The sequence below is a fragment of the Medicago sativa genome, chromosome 1 (assembly GCF_051527215.1).
Source record: "Medicago sativa cultivar Bolivia chromosome 1, Bolivia_mono, whole genome shotgun sequence".
NCBI classification, from domain to species: domain Eukaryota; kingdom Viridiplantae; phylum Streptophyta; class Magnoliopsida; order Fabales; family Fabaceae; genus Medicago; species Medicago sativa.
Genome location: NC_140749.1, coordinates 87,809,282 through 87,829,857, shown reverse-complemented (window position 1 = coordinate 87,829,857; position 20,576 = coordinate 87,809,282). Strand labels below are relative to the sequence as shown.

General features: G+C 35.7%; 4 protein-coding genes across 12 annotated transcripts; 1 reads left to right on the top strand and 3 right to left on the bottom strand.

Moving 5' to 3' along the window:
- Positions 1 to 858: 858 nt before the first annotated feature.
- Positions 859 to 10,736, top strand: LOC146958727 (Sec23/Sec24 protein transport family protein). Of its 5 annotated transcripts, XR_015024714.1 has the most exons (5): positions 859 to 1,641; positions 2,330 to 4,001; positions 5,109 to 5,194; positions 5,322 to 5,401; positions 6,276 to 6,471. XR_015024714.1 is itself a non-coding variant. In XM_085740265.1 (2 exons), the coding sequence occupies exons 1-2, from the start codon at positions 1,066 to 1,068 to the stop codon at positions 3,989 to 3,991; spliced, it is 2,238 nt and encodes a 745-aa protein (XP_085596391.1). In that variant the 5' UTR covers positions 859 to 1,065; the 3' UTR covers positions 3,992 to 4,256. The 5 variants fall into 5 exon arrangements, 1 of the variants encoding a protein (XP_085596391.1); XR_015024712.1 differs by having other exon boundaries at positions 5,079 to 5,194; positions 5,322 to 10,736; XR_015024713.1 differs by lacking the exon at positions 6,276 to 6,471 and having other exon boundaries at positions 5,112 to 5,194; positions 5,322 to 5,712.
- On the bottom strand, positions 6,125 to 10,499 carry LOC146958728 (cysteine-rich receptor-like protein kinase 8). 2 transcript variants are annotated; one of them, XM_085740264.1, is made up of 8 exons: positions 9,308 to 10,499; positions 8,850 to 9,195; positions 8,063 to 8,203; positions 7,855 to 7,976; positions 7,567 to 7,777; positions 7,142 to 7,376; positions 6,576 to 6,729; positions 6,125 to 6,485 (listed from the first exon to the last, which is right to left on the bottom strand). In XM_085740264.1, exons 1-8 carry the CDS (start codon positions 9,371 to 9,373, stop codon positions 6,162 to 6,164), a joined length of 1,599 nt encoding a protein of 532 aa, XP_085596390.1. In that variant the 5' UTR covers positions 9,374 to 10,499; the 3' UTR covers positions 6,125 to 6,161. The 2 variants fall into 2 exon arrangements, with proteins under 2 accessions (XP_085596390.1, XP_085596389.1); XM_085740263.1 differs by having other exon boundaries at positions 8,850 to 10,499.
- Positions 10,737 to 15,649: 4,913 nt separating the features above from the next.
- Positions 15,650 to 16,982, bottom strand: LOC146958726 (cysteine-rich receptor-like protein kinase 14). Of its 2 annotated transcripts, XM_085740258.1 has the most exons (4): positions 16,772 to 16,982; positions 16,400 to 16,634; positions 16,153 to 16,306; positions 15,650 to 16,062 (listed from the first exon to the last, which is right to left on the bottom strand). In XM_085740258.1, exons 2-4 carry the CDS (start codon positions 16,486 to 16,488, stop codon positions 15,733 to 15,735), a joined length of 573 nt encoding a protein of 190 aa, XP_085596384.1. In that variant the 5' UTR covers positions 16,489 to 16,634; positions 16,772 to 16,982; the 3' UTR covers positions 15,650 to 15,732. The 2 variants fall into 2 exon arrangements, with proteins under 2 accessions (XP_085596384.1, XP_085596385.1); XM_085740259.1 differs by having other exon boundaries at positions 16,153 to 16,634; positions 16,772 to 16,906.
- Positions 16,736 to 20,364, bottom strand: LOC146958725 (cysteine-rich receptor-like protein kinase 7). 3 transcript variants are annotated; one of them, XM_085740261.1, is made up of 4 exons: positions 18,506 to 20,364; positions 17,296 to 17,436; positions 17,060 to 17,181; positions 16,736 to 16,982 (listed from the first exon to the last, which is right to left on the bottom strand). In XM_085740261.1, the coding sequence occupies exons 1-3, from the start codon at positions 20,061 to 20,063 to the stop codon at positions 17,099 to 17,101; spliced, it is 1,782 nt and encodes a 593-aa protein (XP_085596387.1). In that variant the 5' UTR covers positions 20,064 to 20,364; the 3' UTR covers positions 16,736 to 16,982; positions 17,060 to 17,098. The 3 variants fall into 3 exon arrangements, with proteins under 3 accessions (XP_085596387.1, XP_085596386.1, XP_085596388.1); XM_085740260.1 differs by having other exon boundaries at positions 16,736 to 17,181; XM_085740262.1 differs by lacking the exons at positions 16,736 to 16,982; positions 17,060 to 17,181 and having other exon boundaries at positions 17,379 to 17,510.
- Between the last annotated feature and the right edge of the window lie 212 nt (positions 20,365 to 20,576).

Genomic DNA, 20,576 nt, shown 5'->3' with positions numbered 1-20,576 from the left:
ACCTAACTAAACCTAAAACCATTCAATATAACCATCATTTCAATATAATCATTATTATCATCATTTCAACATCATTCACATTTCCATAAACATAAACATAACTAAACCTAAAACCATCCAATATAATCATCATTTCAATATAATTTGTGTGCAACATTTCCATCATAACCTAAACATCATTCAATATAATTCTCATAACATAAACTAACTAAATAATCAATAAAATTGTCATTGAGGCATTTTATCAAACACTATGTGTGCAAAGTATAAAACATATTCAAATTGTGTTCATTTGCCACCATTCAAAGCCACATTGTCATTTAAACAGCATAGACAACAACTACATTCGTTTATCAATTCAAAAACTACACATGCAATCATTAAATTGTCAATTTTAAAATCAACCATAACCACATGCAAACTACTCTAATTTTTTTTAAAAATAAACCTAAACAAACTAACATTAACATTGCAATGATTAAGGGTACTTACTTGTGATAATGTGGTGATGATTGGCTTTCAATTCGTGAAAATGTGCTTTGGAGTGAATTTGGATGTGTTTGAAGCAAAAGAATGCAACTGGAACTACTTCTGTTTCGATCTGTTTATGTTCAGAAAACTTCGGCAGTTAACTACCGAGGAATTCCTCGGCAGTTAACTGCAGCCGGATTTTTAATTCCTCGGCAGTTAACTGCCGAGGGGGCAAAAACGTATTTTACATGTGTGTCCCAGCCTTCTCTAATGTGTCAACAACAATTTTCAAGAAGTAATTTGATGAGATGAAAACAAAAAAAATTATAATGACAAAACAGTAATAAACACACCCACAAAACCCAATTAACAGCAACCACCTCAGCCAACGGAAAAGGAAAAGGTTTAAAGCATTGCCGCCGTCGGAGGCTTGCCGTCTAAAGTTATCATCACCATCAGCCACCGCCGAACAACAGCACACTTCTGTTTCCTCCTCTACTCACACCGCCGTCGAGCCACCACCGTCTCGTCCATCACCTGTCCCTCGCCGGTTTCAAGAAACGGATCTCGATTTTCAATCAATTCATCATCACAATGGATTTCGTTGAATTGGAGGCAGTAGAAGGCCTCCGTTGGTCATGGAATTCATGGCCATCAACAACCAAATCAGACCTAACAATCCCTCTAACCATCATGTGCACACCACTCTCTCAACGCGGCACTGACCTACCTCTTCTCCCTTACGATCCTCTCCTCTGCACTCGATGCGGCGCCGTTTTAAACCCTTACGCTCGTCTCGATTATCAATCACGTATCTGGCACTGTCCCTTTTGTTCTCAACGTAACCCTTTCCCTCGCTCCATCGCCGACGCTAATCTTCCCGCTGAACTCTTTCCTACTTACACCACTGTTGAATACTCTTCTTCTTCTTCTTCTTCTTCTTCACTTTTTCATCCTCCTGCTTTTGTTTTTGTAATCGATGTTTCAACTTCTCAAGATGAGCTTTGTTCACTTAAGAATGAGATTTTACTTCTTCTTCATCATTTGCCTGATACTGCTCTTGTTGCTTTGATTACGTTTGATTCCATGGTTTATCTTCATGATATTCAGTTTTCTCACTGTTCCAGGATTGTTCTTTTGCACGGTGAACACCAATTTTCTTCCGATCAGGTACCTCCAATTAATCACCTTTTCATTCATACACTGTTATATTGTATATGATTATGATTATGATTATGCTTTCTCTCTAATTCAGTATTAATCAGTACTTTTATTAGATTCATGCTTAGACAGTTAGTTAGTTAAGTAAGCTGAATTAATGCAAGATGTTCTCTAGGTTTACATTATTACACTTGAGTGCACTGCAGCTTAGTTTTCTTTTTAACTACATTGCTTTCTTTCTAATTTAGTAATACTCAATCAGTACTCTGGTTATTAGCTTCACACTTAGACATTGTTTGGATAAACAACTTCATTAAGCGCTTATCATATTTTTATATGAGCTATAAGCTATTTCTATAACAAAAGATAAAATGAAGTCCGATTATTTTATTTGAGCCATAAGTTGTTTTCATAAGCTATCCTGGAGTGCTTACGGCAACAAGCTGAAAACAACTTATGGAGTCATAATCTGTCTCTATAAGCTCTCCCTACGTCCTTAGACAGGTAGTTAGTTAGGTGGTTGCTAAATTAATGCAAGATATTTGCTAATTTTACATTAAATTTGAGGACACTCCAGCTTAGTTACTTAGTTGAGAAATTGCTTATTAATGCAATCTGTTGATAGTTTTTACATTATACTTGAGTGCACTACACTGCTTTCTGCTGATCATTTGTTTTTTTTTTTTTTGTCTCTCAGATACGGCAGTTCCTAAACATTAGCCGTCCACACCAGCTGCATACTGGACAAACACAGCCTGTTCCAAAACAGGGATTTCTGGTTCCAATTTCAGAATGTGAGTTTAGTATCACAGCTGCAATTGAAGATATTCATTCTACGTATAACTTCAGGTCTGGAAGCCGTCCCCCGAGGTCCACTGGAGCTGCAATTTCAGCTGCCATTGGTCTTTTAGAGTGTTGTTTTGTAAATGCTGGCTCTAGAATCATGGTATTCACTTCTGGGCCTGCTACTCTTGGACCTGGACTCGTTGTGGACTCTGATTTTCAGCAATCCATGAGAACCCACAATGACATTTTCAATGGGCAGGCGAGACATCATTCTAAATGTTGCAGTTTCTATAGGCAGATTGCGAAGAGGCTGTCTGATGCGTCTGTAGTTCTTGATCTGTTTGCTTGCTCCCTTGACCAAGTTGGAGTTGCTGAGCTTCGAGAACCCATTGAGCGCTCGGGTGGATTTGTGGTTCTTGCCGAATCATTTGAATCCGATCAATTTAGGAAATGTATAAGACACTTGTTTAAACATGATGATGATGAGGGATTTTTGAAGATGAATTTTGATGCAACCATTGAAATAGTGACTACTAATGATGTCAAAATTTCTGGAGCTCTTGGACCTTGCATGTCTCTTAGAAAAAAGAACGCTTCAGTGAGTGAGACCGAGGTTGGACAAGGTGGTACCTGCGTGTGGAAGTTGAATACACTCACCGACCGAACTTGCATTGCTTTTTTCTTCCAAGTTAGTGATAAACAGACCATTCAGCCCAGCTCTGCATTTATGGTTCAGTTTATAACACAGTACAGGCAGGGGAACATGGGTCTCAGAAAAAGAGTCACCACTGCTGCACGACGATGGGTTGCAAACCATTCCACAGATATTGCCGCTGGGTTTGATCAAGAAGCAGCAGCTTCGGTTATGGCAAGACTTGCCATTCTCCGAGCAGAGACGTGTCATGCCCGTGATGTTGTTAGATGGCTTGATGACACACTTATCCGTTTTACCTCTAAGTTTGGGGACTATGTGCCAGAAGATCCTTCTTCCTTCCGTTTATCTTCAAATTTTTCCCTTTATCCCCAATTTATGTTCCACCTAAGGAGATCCCAATTTATTGATGTCTCTAACACTACTCCTGATGAAACTGCGTATTTCCGGCTTATGCTGAACCGCGAAGGAGTAGTTGGATCCCTTATAATGATTCAACCTACACTTTTCCAATATTCGTTTGATGGGCCACCCATTCCTGTACTTCTAGATATTCGTTCCATTTGCCCCGATTCTATCTTGCTCTTTGATTCGTTCTTCCTTGTGGTGATCCATTATGGGTCCAAGATTGCTCAGTGGAAGAAGCTTGGTTATGATAAGGACCCAAACCATGAGAATTTTAGAAAGCTGTTGGAAGCTCCAGAACTGGATGCAGAACAGTTGGTGGCTGAACGGGTTCCAGTGCCAAAGGTTATAAGATGTGACCAGCATAGTAGTCAGGCTAGGTTTCTTCTTGCCAAGTTGAATCCATCTGTTACGCAAAATTCAACATACACAGATGGTTCGGATATCATCTTTACGGATGACTTGAGCTTGCAAGTTTTTCTAGATCAATTGCAGATACTGGCAGTGCAAGGCTGATAAGAAATTTGTAAGTAGATTTTAAGGAAGAGGTTACATGATTTCGGCGGATTGTGTTTACTTGTTTTTTACTAGCTATAAAATAGCTGGTTTCTAATGTGTGGTTAGAATATGACTTTGTCCATTAGACTAGTTTTGAAGATGTAGCATCCTGCATAAAGGTTACTATTGTTCAGCTGACTAGAAACTGTATCATCACTTACTTTCTTGTCTATACTGTAAATATCACTTAGTGTTGTCAAATGAAAGATGAGTTTATTTTCTATTTCATTGCTTTTATGTTTTGCGGTAGTATAATATGAGTTTTTTACCGATTTAGGAGTCAAGTGATTGTAGTTTCAATTTATACTTGATATTTCGTTTTTATGATATTTAATGTTCCTATCCTTTTATCGATCTTAATTGTATTTTGATAGGAACATTTTGATAAAACTACTTATTACATGGTTCCTTAGAAACCACAACAAAGAGGTATGAAGTCTAGGAGTGGTGAAGAAAGGTTTTTTAGAAACTACTTATTTCGGATGCATTGGAAGTATAGGAATGACAGTTTCAAACAACAATGTGGTTGAACTTTCATAAATTTTTGAAGAAATAAAATATCCCATCTTGTTTGTTCTACCCAATTAATTGTTTAAGTAGGTGATTTTGGCTTGGGAAGGGACTTCTCGGTGTTTTGAGAAACTGTGCTGGTAATTTTTAGGTGCTGTTTGGTTTTTTTTTTAGTGGGGCGTGGCTGTTTTTTCTGGTGTGTTGCTGGTGCTGCTAGCATTTTGTTTCCAGGGACAGAGGCTCTTCTGTTTTGCCCTCTGTCGCTGCTGGTTTGTAGTGTATTTTCCGGTCTATTTGTTGCTTTTTGGTGTTTGGCTGGTTCATCCTGTGGGTGTATAATTGTATCCTAATTTTACACTCTCTTGTATGACTTGTACATGAAGTGATTGATTATTATTATATTTGGCTGTTTCAAAAAAAAAATAAAAAAAAAGAGGTATGAAGTCTTCTAATTTTGGTTTTTTTATGAGCTTTTTTTTCAGTTTTGGAACATTTTTCCTTTATTTCAAAGGTAAGAACTAACATGACGTTTTAGGGTTGATGCATTATGCTGAATGTGTTGCAGCAGGACAAATGATAGAAATGGTTTTTTGATTGTGTGGCAGCATGTACTGAAGCAACAAATGCAGCAAATTTGCAGGTTTTATTTAGGTTAGTCATTTTCTAATAACTAACAGTAAAGATGTTTGGAATTTTGCAGTTGATGTGACATTTGTGTTGTTTACCTTTTTTCTATGTCCATCATACACTTAATACCTGTTTGTTTTTGATAAAACAGACAAAGAATGAATGAGCCACTGTTGTGGATTGCCAAAGTCAGGATGTCATTTAGTTCCGCAACATTAACCATGCTCACGGGTAAAGTGTAGTGATCTAATTATGATATTCTTGTATATTATATTTATTTTTCATTGCTTATCTGTGTTATGATTTTGTTTAATACTTTTATCTTTTTAATTCTTAATCTATATAGTTTTCAAGGTAAATAATGAGAATTATGTTATTGTGATGAAAATGAATTTTCTATCAGGCCACTACTTAGGCAATAGTTTATAGAGTATAGTCATGACCATAAAGTCAATTGTAATTTTGTGTTGGCGCACTACTAGTACCATGTAATGATGATGACTCCAGTAGCCAAATAGATATTGTTGCTTTCTAGCCTACAATCACAAGTCGTTATATAGTTAGCATATTCATACCTACATATATGTGTATATATGGTTAGCTTGGTTAAACTAGTTTGATCTTATTTTCTAAGTTTCATCAAGGCTTACACTTATTAGATTGCTCAATCTTGTAACTTTTCTTCTACCATTATTGGTTAACATCAGGAGCTCCAAACAACTCAAATAGTTATTAATTTACTTGCCATTCTAATATGGTTTATTTTATTATCCTCATATATTATTAGTGGGTATTTTTCTTTCCTAATTCATTATGAATTCCCTCTAATGATAATCGTTGCAGCCTTAGCAGGCTAGCCGTTATTCATTGGTGTACTCAGGCAAGACCCTGTATATAAAAAACTACTAATTTTGTACCATACTCATTTTTTGTCGAAAGAAAAAAAACTACTAATTAAAAACAAAAGTATATATAATGAAAATGAATTAACCTACTGCCGAGGATAAAATTCACTTATAGACACCTCGTTGACAGAAAATGATACAAAATTATTCACAGAACTTGATTCCTGTGCTGCAATATCTTGATTTGTTCTATCGTGTAGGAAAAATGCTGGTTCTTGTGGGGATGACATTTCTGGTGAATGACTATTAAGATATGAAACAACCGTTGCCATTGTAGGTCTTACATTTGGATTTTCTTGAACACATAACAAACCAATCTGTATGCACTTAATAACTTCAATACGAGAATAATTTTCAATTTTTGGATCCAATATGATTAATGGAGTTTCATTCTTCCATTGTCTCCATACCTGTGAAGTTTATCATATTAGTTAGTCAAATCATCAAGCCTCGCTCAATTTGAATAAACTTCAATTGACTAACTAGGTTATCATACTCACATAACTTGTGAGGCCTTCGGTAACATGATGTGATTCATAAGGATTTATATTTCTTTTTCCAGTAATAATCTCTAAAACAATGACACCAAAACTAAAAACATCCGACTTCTCTGAAAAGTGTCCAAGCATTGCATATTCTGGGGACATGTAACCCCTGTGATAAAAAAAAATACAAATTAGAAAGAAAAACAAAATACAAATTAGAAAGAAAAAAGCACCTCATATTAGAATGGAAATATGTTTTTCAACCCTATAAATATATCAACTTTCATTTTTGGTCTCTAAAAATATCAAAGATTAAACAGTTAATTTATTGAGTTAATAATATTTTAAGGTATCAACAATGTCATGTCATAAATAAAAAGTCACTTGACAGTGACGCTTGCCACGTCGTACAAATGAGATTATAGTTGAAAAACGATGACAAAAATTAGTAACAAATAATATTCGAGGGAAAAAAATTTGATGAAAATTTTTATAGGGTAAAAACAAGAGTTTTTATATTTATAGAAACGAAAAACGTATTTAACCTAAAAAAGTGATGCAAGTAATAATTGAAAACTTACCATGTTCCCGCAATTTTGTTGGTATGTCCACGATCTTGATCTATTTGAACAATTCTAGCCATGCCAAAATCTGATATTTTAGGATTCATATTTTCATCTAGTAGAACATTACTAGGTTTGAGATCCCGATGTATAACTTTGAGACGAGAATATTCATGCAAATAAAGAATTCCTAAAGCCGTTCCTCCTATAATTTTGTAACGTTGATCCCAGCTTAAATTTTGCTGTCTAGTATCTGCACATTTTTTTAATGAATGAGAAACTAACAGAGATATGGTTTGTATTCAACCACTTGAATTAATTTAAGATATATAATGCATCAAGTTAAAAGCATATGCATAACTTCTGAATTTTTTGAACAAGGCATAACTTCTGAATTACTTTGATAATTAACTAATAAAAAAGGTTGAGTTGAAATGTCAAACCAAATAAAAGGTAATCAAGGCTCCCATTTGGCACATATTCATAAATAAGAATCTTCTCTTGCTCTTCTAGGCAAAATCCTATTAATGCCACAAGATTTCTTTGTTGTAACTTGGCTATCAATAAAATTTCATTCTTGAACTCGACTATGCCTTGCTTTGAATTTGATGAAAGCCTCTTAACAGCTATGTGTCGTCCATCAGAAAGAATGCCCTTAGAAAACATAAACCATTATTTTTACAGAGAACTTTATCATCATATAATAAAAAAAAACTGTCATGTTCTCTCACCTTATAAACTTCTCCAAATCCACCTTCGCCAATCTTGTTTTCATCTGAAAAGTTGTTCGTTGCTGTTTTAATTACGGCCGTTTCGAATTGCAAACCCTCCAAAGTGGTACTTTCATAACCAACTAGACAAATATGTTTCAATTGTTCAATCAGTTAGCATGTATGGATTAATTGACTTTTTCCTAAGTGTTTCAATCACAATACGTACAGTTGTTTTTTAGAATTAAGGTCTTATAACTGCTCTTTCTTGCTCTTTTCCTTAGCAAATAGCAGGAAAAAGTTAGAAGCAATGTTGAAACGATGATCGGGACAACAACTATCACGGTTCGCGACCTTCTTTCTTCATTGTCTGCACAAATTATCAACATATGTTTCTCACATACAAATTAATAAATTTAATCCGTAACAAGCATAAAAAAGCCTTACTACAAGAGGTGAATAGATAAATTAAGATGTCAAGTATCTGCCTTACACATTGTGTTGCAAGCATGCATACAATGTTGCTTTAATTGCTTCACGATTCAATAGTTCAACCATAATTGTTTAAGGCAGTCATTTAAAATAAAGAGTAATGAAACAATAAATAATAATAACAAAGTATTACATATTACTCTTTATAACATCATTAAATTTTTTTTTTTTTTTGTGTGTTAACCTTTTGATTCTTCCTAAAAAATGGTCTTGATTAATCTAAAGTTTGGTCGAGTGGTAAGTAAAATATAAGCAAAAATTGTTTCACCGATAATTGAACTCAGGTACTACCCAAACTATTAAATTCAATTTTAGATGAAGTTCATTAACCACTTGATTTTTTTTTTTAAATGGTTACCATTGAATTTTTATTTGGCAAAAAACTACTCCCTCTGTTTATAAGCATCCTTTTGCACTCACAAAAGGAGTGTTTGTGAGTGCTTATAAAAAGGGACACATAGTATTTTGGAAGAGTAATGGATGAATTGAGTCATGCAAGTAGTATTGATTGAATGAAACTTCACCTTTAGTTGTTGGAGGAGGGCTACCTTGCCCAAACGCCTCCGGTTCATCACCATTGCTGTAGAATTGGGACAATCCAAACAACATATAGCAGCTAGGATATAGACTTTTTCCTTCTGGACTTGCCAACCTACTCCAAGGAATTTCGTTTTGGAAAATGTTTTTCAGGCAGGTACTGCAATCTCCATCAGACAAATCTGGCGTACATTGAACAAGAGTGTAAAGGGTTTGATGATCATTCAATTTTACCGATTTTGTTTCATAATTTTTAATAGTACTCTCCTCTGTATGGATATACTCCCCTTCATATAAAGTAGCTGCTAGTTTCCAATTGGTGAAGCTTTGAAGCTGGTTCAGGTTAGAAGCATTAGCCATATTGAATTGGTGAAATTTTGGAGCACTTGTATCAATACCTGAAAGGAGAGAATGATGGGAATAGCGGAGTAAGCATTTATCGTACCAAATTATAGCCTCTTTGGAAGTAGGACACTCTGAGGATATTCTTTTGGTTGCATCTTGGACACATAATTGACAGATGGTAGGGGATAGGGAGATATCACCACGACACATGAAGAGGCCATTAACTGTGTCGACAGTTGTCTTGAAGAAACCGGTTCGGATGGCATTGGAAGACAGTGAAGAGAAGAGTGTTCTCAGATTTGATAGAAAAACATTGTTCATGGTTTCATTGCTTGAACAACTGTTTGAAAGAAAAGCAGGATGTTCTGAGTATTTTGAATTAATTTTATTTGAAGCTGGAACGAGATCTTGTGGTGTTGAAGCATTACTGGGGCGATAGAAAGGGTACACATCATATCTGATGTAACAATTGTCAGTTTCAGAGTTCCCTACCACTGCTTCGTTACTTTTACTGTCCCGAAGAACATCTGTTATGGTAACATTCAGACATTTCCTGCAATCTTGTGGTGACAGGTCTGGTGTGCACTGAGCTTGAAAATAAAGGGTTTGAAATTCAGATATGGTTGCTTCCTTTGTGGCATACTTTTTAACGCCAATTGAAAATTTGGCTGCCTCATCTGCCACACCATTCAGGGTTTTGAAAACTAAACGCTCGAATACTGCCTGGTTGGATACATTAACAGAGGACCATGCGCTCGAACCTGAACTAAAGTGAGTAGGGGAGAAGAAAGATTTGCTGGAATATCGGACCATGCACTCGTCGTACCTAATCGCCACTTCTTTGGACAAGAAACAATCAATGTTAGTGTCCGAGGATAAATTGTAACGGGTCAAGTTTGAGACGCACTGACTACAGAGATGAGCAGGAACATCACCCTTGCACATAAACTGACCATAGACTGTGTTGGAGGAGTTGTTTTTGTCTGTCACTATGGTGTTGTAGAATTCTTTGTTGGCAGTAGCGTTAGAAGATAAATCTGAAAGGAGGGTCCTGAGATTCAACTCGAAGGTGCTATTTAGAGTGGTTTTGTTGATGGTTGAGCAAGACATCGAAGGAGGAGAAGGAATATCATCGTCCTTTGCATCAGTAGTTACAAAATTGATGAAACAAACAAGGATAAAGAGAAAGACGGAATGGAAAGAGGCCATGGAGTGTTTTTTAGTCTTTAACGGCGCTACCATGATGGATGGATGGATGTAGTAATGCTAGTGCTGCTATAAGTTTTGATGTTATCTATTTATCGCAATGGTTTCCATAGTTGTAGTTCGGTCTAAAAGTGTAGGGCACGGCAGCACAAGTCAATGAATCCAAACGTCAATGAAAGTTAGTACATTTTGATAGTAAGTCTCAAAGAAATTAAGGAAACAAGACCTACTTTTCAGTTAATAATATAGATTGTTAAATGTTGAAATTGTCAAACATGGATATTAAAGGATAATTTAAGATTGTATTTGATTAAAAAAAAAGAGCAAGATTGTACCACTGAGAAGAGTTGAGATGCTCTTCCTTTCTTAAAATAAATGGAGGTAATATAGTTTTTGGTGTAAGAATGTTTAATTAATGTCTTTAATTTTAAAAACATATACATTTTTATCATTTATTTAATTCAAAACTATAGTAGTAGACAACTCTGTTATTTATTATATTCCAACATCCGTGAACCAACTCAAATGTGTTTACTTTTCTTTTATACTTTTCTATAAACAACTCTTATATCCTACTATGAGAAATGCTAGCGTCACTCATTTTAACACACTCCTATAACACTCTCCAATTATAATTAGCCACATCATCCATTATTTTTATTTAGTTACCTGTTAACCGGCTGTACAAGTTTAGGAAGTGCAATTTTTATATATTTTTTTTTTAAGAATTCATGTGCAATAATCTAACAAAAACTGCACAAAAACTGCAGTATCTTTGGATCTGTAACACCGTCTCTCTCTATAATCTCTTTCCGATTTTCTAGCACATTGTTATCTTCCATTGTCTCTATCCAAAACACTTGTGGATCTCAACTCTTCCATCTCTATCGTAATCAAAAAATGGAATCCATATTCCAAAAATGGGTTTCAATCATCTCCATCTCAAGCTATATAATTTTTCACGAGATTGAAGAGATGGTGATGGGAGGTTGAAATGCAGACAGGAAAATGAAAAGGTTGAAATGCAGACAGGAAAATGAAAAGTTATTTATTGGTTAGTTAAATTCCAAAATTAAAAATAAATATAATAAAAGGTTGAAACGGTAGCAAGTCATGGAGTTAAAATAAATGGATGATGTGGAGGATTATTATTGGAGTGTGTTAGAAGGTGTGTTAGAGGGTGTGACCCTAGCATTTCTCATCCTACTACATACTCCATATTCTACTGTTTTGTTTTGTTGGATATATAGTACCAAATATATCCAATTATTTAAGACCGCATCATTATATATATATATATATATATATATATATATATATATATATATATATATATATATATATAGAGCATATCACATGAGAATCATAATCTTATGTGAGAATGATGAGAATGCATATCAACCATTAGATTAAAATAGATGGTCTAGATTAAAAGTTTTATTTTAAATGACATATGTGCCTTTCCACATCTCATCCAATCTCTTGAAGTGTTCACCTCCTTTCTCGATGAGTTTCTAATCTCTGATTCTTCTCCAATCTACGGGATGCTCCTTCAATTATCTGACTTACAAAAAACATGATTGAAGTGGTTTCAAATATTAAATTCTCCATCAGACTCCATAGCTAATTGATCCACCATGTAGTTTCTCTATATTCTATAATTTCAAGTCACGGTTCTCTTCTCTCAAATTGCAATCAACACTTTTTTTTTTTTGAATGAAATCAACAAAATTGCTACGTGATTAAGGAAATCAACAAAGATGCCCCTTTTATTTTTTATTTCTTCAACGTTGATGGTGTGAAAGAAATTAAGTTTTTAAATTAATTAAACTCATTGAAATCGCCTTCAACAATAATGGTGTGAAAGAAATTAGCGGTGGCTAGGTGATTGTATTTAACTTAAAGATATTTTCCTTAAAGATTATGGCAAGTGATTTTGAGTTTGTTATGTGAGAATTGTAAGAATAAATTGTAGCCATTAGATTAGAAAGGAATGGCTGAGATTAAAAGTTGAGTTAAATGAGTTGTTGTACCCAATTCCAAATTATCATTCTCTTTCGCGTGTTCTTCTCTCCCCTCAAATTCTTCCCCAAATCACACATCTTCTCTGATTACAACACAAATCAATTCATTCCTCAATTCAACACAACCCAGAAATTGAATTACAACATAAATTTGTTTTCTCAATTATTTATGTGTTTTTTTGTTGGAAAATAACAAATTAATAAATCTGGAAAAAAGCAGCGATAACGGAGGAGGAAAATAAGTGGGGGAGGGAAAAGCGGTGACGTCCTCCTTGGTGGTTCTATTTCACTCCTTTTGCTTAATTTACTTACTGAATTCAAAATTTGCAAAACACTAATGAAAAATCTCAATTCATGAAATTGATTTTAATCCAACACAATGAAAGAGAGGGATATGGTTGATTTCAATTAACTAGAGAAAAGGGGTATAGCTGATTTCAATGAGAGAGAATGAGATGGAATTGGGAGAAGAACCAACACGGTGAGAGAGAAGAGAATTGAAATTGGGGGGGAAGACAAAGAGATGAAAGAACACGTGACCTTTTCTAATTTGGTGCTCTAATCTAAACAATACATTTTAATCTAATGGTTCAGATTCATTCTTACCATTCTCACATAACAAACTCATTCTCACTTGATATGCCCTATATATATATATATATATATATATATATATATATATATATATATATATATATAATGTATCATATGAGAATGATATATTTATATGAGAATAATGAGAATGAATATTAACCTTCAGATTAAAAGGTATGGCTGAGATTAGATTATCATTTAAGTGAGTCATGTGACATTATCATGTGCCATTCTCATTCCAATTCAACTTTCTTCTCTCTCTTAAAACTCTGATGTATGTGCGGCAGTTTCTCTCCCCCAAAGACCATCTCTCTCCGGCGACCACCAACTTCCGGCGATCACCTACCGCCGACGGTCATCTCTCTATCCGCTGCCGACGTTCACTGCTCATCTTCACCAAATCACTCGCATGACACTTTAAATTTCCGCTGTGTATTCGCTTTTTAATCTTGATCTATGAATTATTGTGAAGTTATTAAAACTTGAAGATCCTTTTAAATTTCCGCTGTGTATTCGCTTTTTAATCTTGAAGTTATAAAATGGCGGTGGAAACAAGTGGAGAGAGAGAAAGGAATTCAGACGGTGAAGGGAAAGAAAGTTTAATGGAAATAAATGAGAAAGGAATATTGATTGAGTGTGGAAAGGCACATGTGTTAATTAAAGTAGAACTTTTAATCTGGACCATTTATTTTTGATCTAAAGGTGCACATGTTTTTTTTCTGAATCAACAAATATTATTAAACGCCATCCCCGCAAGACGCAAGGTATGGACGAAAGAAGTTACAAATGATGCCGCATATAGACGGTGCACCATAACCACCTAAAAACACCCTTGTAGATAAACCCACCAAAACACATCACCACCTAATTCAGACTCCAAAAAAACAAGCAATGTAAACACGGTATCCACCACCGCTCATCGTCACTACTCACCCACAAAGATCACCCTCAAAATAAAACTCCAAGACCCCAACACCCAAGTTGAGTCACCTTACGAAGAGCACCTAACCGAAGGATCATGCCGCTATCACAAACCTCGCGACCCCCGAACCACCGAAAGAGCACAACACAAAGCCCCAAAAACCAACTTTAGTCAAGAACTGACTCCCGATCTCGAATCAAAAGTGATCGGCCCACCAGACTATAGAACCAAATTAGTAGGGCACCCCTCGCCCCCGGTACACCAGAGAAAAACCAAAACAAGTCAAACAAAGATTGCAGCTAGACCACGACTCCCGATCTCGAAGCCAAATGAACCGGCCCACCGAAAACCAGCACACAATAAGTAAGAAAAAGTCATGGCAGGCGAAGTTTAAACAACAAACAAATCAAAAGGAAAATGCTCAACATAGCATGACACGAACCCTCCAAATATCGAAAACACCTAAACCACCCAAAAAGCACAAACAAAAGTTAGTGACGACGAACATGGACCCGTGTAAATGTTGCTTCTAAATGAAATCACCCCAACAAGCACACCTTCACCACAATTGAATAACCTCCACAACCCTGCATCACCACCACTTAGCAACACCAAACCCTCGTTAAAGATACCACCACTTAGCAACACCAAACCCTCGTTAAAGCTCCCGTTCACAAAGTGTTTCAACACCAAATCTACGACCACCAATCCAAACCACACCAAGACAACCCCCACGTACACCCACACAAACCGAATCAACACCACATCAACCGAATCACCACCACCCATCATACCGACCACCATCACAAAACAACACCATCAAGCCTCCTCACCTAGAAACAAGCGGCAACATAAACACAACTGTACTGGAATATAATACCCAACAACAAACCCGGGCAGCGACGCCGGTCTGAAGTGGGAACACTACCCAACCCAGATCTTCAAAATGTTGTCGCTGGTAAAAAGGCAGTTCAGAATGATGAGCAAAGAGCAAGCGGCTACTGATGTATGATTGTATTACAATCACATCAGCGTGTTCATTCTCCAATGACCCCAAATCACCACCAAATATTGGGAAGTTTTTAGATTGTTCCCAAATGGATCTGGTGTAAAACCCCAAAACACCACTGTGCACATGTATTCTCATCATTCTCATATAAACATGTCATTCTCATTGTATACAATGAGAATGACATGTTTCTAACATATGGGCGTCCCAATACGAACATCTGTATGTGAAAATAAGAAACTCTGCAGAATTAGGTGTTATTTATTTCTAAATGAGTAGATTCTTTCCTATATACTATGCATCTGGTTTCATATTGTATTTTTGTGGCTATTGCATTTTGATATGGTGTTCATTGATTTTCATTGTCATTATCTTGATATGAAAATGATTAATCTGTATTAGTTTTTCCGGTAATTACCTCTACGACCATTACTTGGAAACTAAAAACATCAGACTTTTCAGAAAATTTTCGTGCATTGTATATTTTAGAGACACATAACAAGTTAACAACTATACAAAAATTACAGATTAGCTAAAACACACCAAGATTCTCTATTGGGGAGAGGGTAGAGAATTCAATTGGCGCTTGTCATGTGGCCTTCCGTTAGACATGTGTCACCACTATAGTTAAAAATTGATGAGTGATATTGGTAACAAAGCATGTTGGGAACAAAAGTTTGAAGGCAATTTTTGCAGGAACTAAAATAAAAAGTTGATATATTCATATTACATTAAAAAAAAACTAACATATTTGATGAAAATGAATTAACCTACCGTCTAGGATAAAATTCACTTATAGACATATCGTTGACAGAAAATGATATAAAATTATTAGCAGAACTTGATTCCATTTGTGCTGTTGCTTCTGGATTCATCCTATCGTGTATGAAAAATGCCGGTTCTTGTGGAGATGACAGTTCTGGTGAATGATTATTAAGATATGAAACAACTGATGCCATTGTAGGTCTAACATTTGGGTTTTCTTGAACACATAACAAACCAATTTGTATGCACTTAATAACTTCAGTATGAGAATAATTTTCTTGCATTTTTGGATCCAATATGATCAATGGAGTTTCATTCTTCCATTGTCTCCATGCCTGTGCAATTTATAAAATTAAATAGTCAAATCATCAGGTTTCTCTCAATTTGAATAATTTTCATTTTCCCAGCTTGGTTAACATACTCACATAAGTTATGAGGCCTTCGATAACATGATGTGATTCATAATGATTTAAATTTCTTTTTCCAGTAATAATCTCTAAAACAATGACACCAAAACTAAAAACATCCGACTTCTCCGAAAATTGTCCAAGCCTTACATACTCCGGGGACATGTAACCCCTATTGTAAAAAATAATAATTGAAATTAGCAACAGAACACCATATGCATTTAATAATGAAAGAAAAAAAATGTAGATAAGAATTAAAACATGCCATGTTCCTGCAATTTTGTTGGTATGTCCACGATCTTGATCTATTTGAACAATTCTAGCCAAGCCAAAATCTGATATTTTAGGATTCATATTTTCATCTAATAGAACATTACTAGGTTTGAGATCACGGTGTATAACTTTGAGGCGAGAATATTCATGCAAATAAAGAATTCCTAGAGCAGTCCCTCTTATAATTTTGTAACGTTCAGCCCAGCTTAACTTCTGTTCTTGAGTATCTACACATTTTTTGAATGAATGAGAAAACTAAAAGGAACATATTTTGTAATATAATGCATAGAGTTGAAATCATGCATAATTTATGAATTACTTTGAATAATTAACTTATAAAAGAGGTTGAGTTGGATAGTCAAACCAAATAAATAGGAATCAAGACTCCCGTTTGGTACATATTCATAGATAAGAATTTTCTCTTGCTCTTCTAGGCAAAAACCTATTAATGCCACAAGATTTCTTTGCTGTAACCTGGCTATCAATAAAATTTCATTCTTGAACTCGACTATGCCTTGGTTGGAATTTGAGGAAAGCCTCTTAACAGCTATGTGCCGTCCATCAGAAAGAATGCCCTTAGAAAACAAATCATCATTTATACAGAGAACTTTATAATCAAATAAAATAAATTAACTTTTTCATGTTTTCTCACCTTGTAAACTTCTCCAAATCCACCTTCACCAATCTTGTTTTAATGTGAAAAGTTGTTTGTTGCTATTTTAATTATGGCCATTTCAAATTGCAAACCCTCCAAAGTGGTACTTTCATGACCAACTAGACAAACATGTTTGAATTATTAAAACAATTAGCAAATCTTCATGGAATTACAAATTCATTTACATATGGATTAATTGACTTTTTTCGAGCTGTAACAATCACAATACATACAATTTTCTTTTAGAATTAAAGCCTTATAACTGTTCTTTCTTGCTCTTTTCGTTAGCAAATAGTAGGAAAAAGTTACGAGCAATGTTGAAAGGATGACCGGAACAACAACTATCACCATTCTTGGCCTTCTTTTTTCTTCCTCTGCACAAATGATCAACACGTGCTTCTTACATTAATAAAAATTGGCAATCCATGACAACCGTAAAAATGCCATACTACAAGAAGAAAATACATAAATTAAGATGTCAAGTAGTTGCCTTACATTGTGTTTGGAACATTCATACACCAATAATAAACAAAGTTGCTTTAATTGGTTCACGATTCTATAGTTCAAGCATAGCTGGTTATTTTTGAAAGATAAAGAGTAATGAAATAATAAATAATCAAGTACTACATATGAGTATTATAACTTATCATTATAATTAATTTTTTTGTATTAACCTTTCAATTCTTTCGAGAAAATGGTCTTGATTTATCAAAGTTCAGTTGAAAGGTACGTAAAGCATGGCCAAGATTGTTTCACCCAAGAATTGAACTCGGGTAGTCTTAGAAATCGTGGTTGGGCCTAACACAACCCCACAAAACCGGCTTGTGAGGTGAGGATTGCCCCCACTTATAAACAAATTGTCAGGCCAACTCCTAACCGATGTGGGACTCTTAACACACCCCCTCACGCTTTGTTTCACCCAAGAATTGAACTCGGGTAGTCTTAGAAATCGTGGTTGGGCCTAACACAACCCCACAAAACCGGCTTGTGAGGTGAGGATTGCCCCCACTTATAAACAAATTGTCAGGCCAACTCCTAACCGATGTGGGACTCTTAACACACCCCCTCACGCTCAGGATTAGACATCTGAAGCGTGAACATAAATGACGGGTGGCCCGATAACGTAAACCTGATAACAGGTGGCCCAAAGAAATCGTGAAGAGGCTCTGATACCATCTTAGAAATCGTGGTTGGGCCTAACACAACCCCACAAAACCGGCTTGTGAGGTGAGGATTGCCCCCACTTATAAACAAATTGTCAGGCCAACTCCTAACCGATGTGGGACTCTTAACAGGTAGTACATTTGATTTTCGATGAAGTTCATAAACCACTTAAATTTTATCACTTAGTTATCATTGAATTTTCATTTGGCTAAAAGATGTTTTGGGAGAGGGATAGATGAATTGAGTCATGCAAGTTATATTAATTGAATGAAACTTCACCGTTAGCTGTTGGAGGAGGATTAACTTGCTCTAACGCCTCTGGTTCATCATTATTGTTGTAGAATTGGGACAATCCAAACATCATATAGCAGCTGGGATATAGAATTTTTCCCTCTGGACTTGCTAAACAACTCCAAGGAATTTCGTTTTGGAAAATGTTTTTCAGGCAGGTGCTGCAGTCTCCATCAGACAAATCTGGTGTGCATTGAACAAGCGTGTAAAGGGTTTGATGATCATTCAATTTTACCGATCTTGTTTCATAATTCTTGATAGTACTCTCCCCTGTCTGGATATACTCCACTTCATGTAAAGTATCTGCTAGTTTCCAAGTGGAAAAGCTTTGCAGCAGGTTCGGGTTAAATGTATTTGCCATATAGAATTGGTGAAATTTTGGACCACTTGTATCGATATCTGAAAGGATAGAATGAAAGGAATAGCGGAGTAAGCATTTATCATACCAAATTATAGCCTCTTTAGAGATAGGGCACTCCGAAGATATTCTTTTGGTTGCATCTTGGACACATTGCTGACAGAGGGTAGGGGAGAGTGAGATGTCACCGCGGCACATGTAGAGGCCATTGACCGTGTCAACAGTCGTCTTAAAGAAACTGGTTCTGATGGCATTTGAAGACAAAGAAGAAAAGAGTGTTCTGAGATTTGATAGAAAATCACTGTTTATGGTTTTATTGCTTACAGTTGAACAGTTGTGGGAAAGATAAGCAGGATGATGTGAGTATTTTGAATCAAGTGTATTGGAAGCTGGAACAAGTTCTGATGGTGTGGGAGCATTACTAGGGCGATAGAAAGGGTACACATCATATCTGATGTAACAGTTTGAAGTTTCAGAGTTCCCTACAATCATTGGCATGTTACAGTCCTGAAACTTTGTTATGGTAAAATTAAGACACTTTCTGCAATCTTGCGGTGACAGGTCTGGTGTGCATTGAGCTTGAAAATAAAGGGTTTGAAAGCCAGATACGATTGCTTCTTTTGTGGCATACTTCTTGACGCCAATCGAAAAATTGGCTGCCTCATCTGCCACGCTGTTTAAGGTTTCGAAAACTAAATGCTCGAATATTTCCTGGCTGAACATGTTGACAGACCAGCAAGAGCTAGAAGGTGAACTTAAGTCAGCAGTGGAGAAGAAAGAGTTGTTGGAATATCGTACCATGCAATCCTCCTTCCAAATCACAGCCTCTTTGGACAAGGAACAATCAGAGTATGAGTCTGAGGATAAGGTGTAACGGGTTGCGTTTGTGACACATTGACTACAAAGTTGAGCAGGGACATCACCCTTGCACATAAACAGACCATAGACTGTATCAGAAGAGTGGTGTTTGCCTGCTACTGTGGTGTTGTAGAATTCTTTGTTGGCAGTAGCATTGGAAGATAAATATGAGAGGAGGGTCCTGAGATTCAATTGGAAGTCGCTATTTGGAGCAGTTTTGTTTATGTTTGAGCAAGACATGGAAATAATATCATCATTCTTTGCTTTAGTTGTTCCAAAATTGATGAAGCAAACAAGGATAAAGAGAAAGACGGTTTGGAAAGTGGTCATGGAGTGTTTGTTAGTCTTTGATGGCACTACTATGATGGATGTATCAATGCTAGTGTGTGCTATAAGTTTCTTATGTTCTCTATCATGTTTTCGTTATTTATTTGAATTTGAAGTGAAAATTCCCAGTTGTAATTCGGTCCAACAGTGTAGGGCATAGCAGGACAAGTCAATGAATCCACATGTCAATGAATAATGCTAGTACATTTTAATATTAATTCTCAAAGAAAAGCAGGAAACAAGAACTGCTTTTCAATTAATAATATAGATTGTTCAACGTTGAAATTGTCAAACATAGATATTAAAAGATAAGGCTTAAATATGGTATTGGTCCCTGCAAAATAGGCCAGTTTTGGTTTTAGTCCCTGCAAATTTTTTTTATAGTTTTTGGTCCCTGCAAAAATAGGCCAGTTTTGGTTTTAGTCCCTGCAAAATTTTTGTTTTTGGAAATAGTCCCTGACCCCAATTATGTAATAAAAAAATTAAAAAAAATATTAAAAAATTCTGGAAAAATGA